General features: G+C 37.7%; 1 protein-coding gene across 1 annotated transcript; it reads left to right on the plus strand.

Moving 5' to 3' along the window:
- The first annotated feature begins 139 nt into the window (after positions 1–139).
- LOC108668435 (ATP synthase subunit g, mitochondrial) lies at positions 140–4,054 on the plus strand. The gene is made up of 3 exons (XM_018155661.2): positions 140–232; positions 2,412–2,572; positions 3,893–4,054. Exons 1-3 carry the CDS (start codon positions 193–195, stop codon positions 3,989–3,991), a joined length of 300 nt encoding a protein of 99 aa, XP_018011150.1. The 5' UTR covers positions 140–192; the 3' UTR covers positions 3,992–4,054.
- Positions 4,055–4,926: the final 872 nt, after the last annotated feature.

Genomic DNA, 4,926 nt, shown 5'->3' on the forward strand with positions numbered 1-4,926 from the left:
GTATTTGTGTAAGATTTCGTTAATTAACATACATGGTATTTTAATTATTGTAAAGAGAAAGTTTGACTCATTTCGATCATAAATTTAGCGAATTTTCTCGTAAGCCTTGATTTTGTCGAAGAAATAGTGGCAACAACCTTGTAGCAATTGGAATCGTACCATCAGCCGGTGACCGAAGGCAACATCAAAACAATGGCAGGGGTTGCTACAAAAGTTTCTAATTTAATTAAACGTGAGTTCACACTATATATTTTCATGGTGATTTTCTAATATTGTGATGAAGCTGTTTTATATTTTTTTTCATTTATGGCGCTACTTGAGTCATTGCCTAGTAAATGGGTGTCAAACAGTCAGAGGCTACCTAGGCATTGAATTTTCTTCAACTTTTTGTTTCAAGTTCTTGAAACCCCAATGACAGTATGACACTAGAGCTGCATAGCAGCTAGACTGAGCTGTCATGTGTCATGAAGGCAATAGTATTCGTGTTACCTGTTCTAGTAGAGATGATCTATTTTTTGTACAAAGAATTGATTATAGTAATATTTGCTAGTAAAATTTAAACAGCTTTGCAATTTTAATGTGAAATTTGAAAATTTTTCTGTGAATTCTGTCAATTTCATATAAGTCACCACTTGCCTTGGCAGAAACTGTATAAACCTTTCCATTTATCACTTAAAACTGTATAATACTGGTCAAAAGTCAAAACTAGAATTTGTTGGTTTCAATAACTATTTAATCTAGATTCCAGACTAGTTACCAACCACAGATTTTTTAGAATTGGTCCATTTTTAATTTCCTCAGCTAATTAAGATTAAAACAAACTTCTTGTGTATGATAATGCTGGCATCCAGGATTGGAATTTTTCTACTTGTTTCTGAAATCTAACGGCTCCAACATGACAAATTTTCAATACATTTGGAATCTCGCGGCTCGATCGTGCACTTTTGTTAACAATTGGATAGGAGGTAATTCATCTGGTGGAAATCTTGCGGTTTCAGAAATGGCGGGAAACCTCTAGTCGCAGCCCTGAAGGCAGATGTTTTCCATGCTTGCTGGCATCCATGATACTTTACCCATCTACTTATAGGATGCAGAAATGAGTATCTAAAAAGTCTCCCCTTTGACACTAATTTAATAAAGACAGTAAAGTTTTGCACAATATGGGTTGTGGACACCATTCACACCAACTTCATTGCCTCAAAGAGACAAAGATGCCTAGGTCCAATTGAAGCAGACAGCATTTGCCAATAAGGCAATGAATGTCTATAAATTAGGATCAATATAGCTGATGCAAAATGATTAGTACAGGTGATTGTGCATTACAATCATTACAGCGAACACACGTTAATTGGAATGGATGAATGCACTTTCCAATATTTGCAGCCAATGGGCAATGATCAGCATGGAGGACATACAGGCATTCCAATTGTTATGGCTGATGCAAGATGATTGGCATTGTCAAATGCGCATTACAATTATTGAAAGTAACACAATCAATCAAATCAATTGAGAGATACTGGCAATGACAGCATTGTTGATTGCCCTATTAGTATTTCACAGTATGTGACTGATCATGGATGCCAATTCAAGGTCAAGATGAATGATGGAGAGCTTTAAAGACACCAATATCTAGAGCTACATCACACACAAACAAAAGACGCCAAAATCTTGAGCAACACTGAGCTACACAAACAGACTACATCATTTGTCTAGTCATCTGAACTATGTGCCATGTGCAACCCAATGGTCTAACCAAATGCAACTCAGTGTCACCTAAACCAATTCAATCCAAACCAAGCCAACTTAATTTAACCTTCTCTAATTCATCCCAACCAAATTCAACCTGACCAGATTCAATTTAACGAGGCCATTCAAGCCATACCAGCCCAATTCACACCAAGAAAGAACAAAATGTATATATGTTGATAGGGGTGGAATAAAATCAAGTTGAAATATGACTACATGCACCAGATGACATTTATAGATAGAAAAAATAACAACCTAAAGACCCACAGAGATACATGATAAAGTAAAATGCTCTGGTTAACCTTAGTGAAAGGGATGGGGTAGTGTAAGGATTTAGGTATGTAACTTAGTTGAACTTGAGTATTTAGCTAGAAAAACCTATTAGCTGCAATTAATTTGTATTTACCATATTTTGTTTTTTGATTTATAATTTGTCATTAATTACTGCCTTATCACCTCAAAAATTGTGGTTACCTTTTGAAAATTCTACATTAAAATCCAACTACGGCTGAAATTCAGGTTTTAATTTCAATCTTCAATGGCTCTGTGCCTACTATCAAAATTTTTCGTTTGGAAAATCTTTTGTAGATTTTTTTGGCAGTTATTTACCTAAAAGATTAAAAAAATGATTTTCAGTCCACCATAGTGAATATTTGATGTTTCAGTTGGAGTGGAGGGAGCAGGCCCAAGGCTTGGCACATTCCTGTCCTATGCCAAGGTGGAGCTTGTGCCTCCCACTCCCTCAGAGCTTGGAGCTGGAATTGGGGGCCTGGCTAAGCTGGTCAAGTCTGCAACCACGTTGAGCTTCATGCGCCTCACAGTTAAGGTTAGTTTCTTAGCTTTGTATATCTCTCTTTGTTTATGAATTCCAATTAAAATAGTCAGCAGGTTCATTCTGTTGTTTTTCTTTTTTATATTCCAAGTTTGTGACCAAAGAATGTTAGGCATAATTGCTTGTTAACTCCTGACTACTCTCATAAGTTGTTTGCTAGATAGCATAAAGAACGTATTGCAACCAGTTGAAAAAAAATTTTATAACCTGCTTAGCCAACGCATTTATCGTGGTAGTGAAATGTATTTTGGCAGTGAAATGTATTGTGGCTCGTGCAATCCTCTAATGCTTCATTGTTTTTTGGACATTGTAACCAAGTGCTTACTAAGCAGTAGTTTTTTTAAGTTCTATGAATAATCTGGACAATTAAGTTTCATGTGCGCTGTGTAGACAATCTACACAAATAAGTAATCGTGAGTGAGTTGATGCAGCACCGAAAAAGTCTTGGACTCTTCAGTACCGTCAACTGGGGTGACTTCGGCCGCGTTTTTTTTTTTTTTGTTTTGCAAACAAACGCGGGGTCATAAACGATGGCCAAAGTCACTCTGGCGTTTATGACCTCGTTTACGACCCTGGCGTTTATGACCCCGGCGTTTACGACCCCGCTTTAGTTTGCAAAACAAAATAAAAAACGCGGCCGAAATTACCCAGGCAGCCGAAGTCACCCCAATTGATGGTAATGAAATGAGCAAAAGCAACGATATTTTTCAATTTCAAACACTTCACTGTAAACACTTCCTCTGGATTTTTAAGGTTATTACACTAGAATTTGATGAACGATATTCAAGAAAGACGAGATATAAATTTTTTATAATTACCTAGTGTGCAAAATGCAGTTAGATAGACATAAGTTGAGATAGACAGTTAGATAGACAGCTTCGAGTAATGTAGTTTCGGTGTGCAATTATCCAATGAGGAAAGGGACGTAATAATGCCTGATTTTATTTACCCAATGAACTTCTCCGGACCTTGTATAAACACTAATTTTGATGTCCGCATTTGTGACTACATAACACAGATCAGCAACAGGACAGAACTTCAATGAGATAGTGTTTGACAATATGAATAACTCCTAACACGTTTGAAGTGGAATTAATTTTCTGGACGACAGGCGCTGTTGAAATTTATGGTTACTATTGCACTGATATAAAAAATTAGGCGCTACATTACATTGAAATAAATTCTTAAGGTGAAGTCGGTCCACGCAAAATTCAGTAGAATAAGTTCTCCTGCATTAAGATCGGCCAGACGTCAGTCAGCGAAACTTCCCCATTAATTCAAGTGATATGATACTATGACATATTTCTTGCGCAGGAGGCTTGGGTGAACACTCTGGTCGCCACTGAAGTCGCTTGCTGGTTCTTCGTCGGCGAGTGCATTGGCAAAGGATCCATCATTGGCTACCAAGTTTGAATGCGGTAGCATTTGTCGAAATCAAGAATGTAACATATATAATACAGAGTTTTCATACTTAATGATGTCCGTGTATATTTCACGCCGTAACAGAATTGAGAAGTGTAACATCAATGTCCTATAATTGAAAGCCTAAATTGTGTTGGGATCAAATGACTCAACATGTACACTTGTCAACAGTTTACTGCACGATTAGTTAATAGTTGCATAATCTGAACATATGCGATGGCATGAATGAGAAAATGGCCATGATTGCCAGCTTCTGAGTCGAATTACACTCCTGCAAGATGGCGACAGACGAGAGGGAGGAAACAAAACGAACGCCTCGAGACAATACAGTGCAGGAATGTGTCGCGCTGTAGCACCGCGCAACATTGCGTTTGGCTGAGACGACCGTACCGAGCTCGTTGCTCCACAAGGGCATTTATACATTATGCACAATTTTTACAGCGCGTTTTAAGCGGAGCCCGGAGCTCGTAGTTCAGTCAGTTTATCTTCGAGATGCAAAGAATATTAGTGGTAATCTGAACTAAGACAAACGTGCTTCATCACAAATTAGGATAAGCGGTCAGAAAATACATGGGCAGATAGCTCTATAGCCGTTTTTTTCTACTCGAAACTTAAAAAAATACGAAGGAAAAAAATCAACTACAATAAGATCTAATAACTTCGAGCTGCATCACAGGTGCGTAATATTGTAAGAGGTGAAATCCTGTAAACTCGGTTCGCCTTAATCGCTCATCAATCTCTTTCAAACTTAATGCCTTTCATATCACAAGCTGTGTATCACCGAGTTTATCCTCACGAACTTTCAAAAAACGACTAGTGAAGAAAATCGGTACTACTCAATTTGATGATCGCAAAATAGTACCGGTAATACAATCATGAGGCCAGATCTGGTACGTAGGCAAAGTCGAGCGAGGAAATGGCCGTCA

This window comes from Hyalella azteca, unplaced genomic scaffold (genome assembly GCF_000764305.2).
Source record: "Hyalella azteca isolate HAZT.00-mixed unplaced genomic scaffold, Hazt_2.0.2 contig17590, whole genome shotgun sequence".
NCBI classification, from domain to species: Eukaryota; Metazoa; Arthropoda; class Malacostraca; order Amphipoda; family Hyalellidae; genus Hyalella; species Hyalella azteca.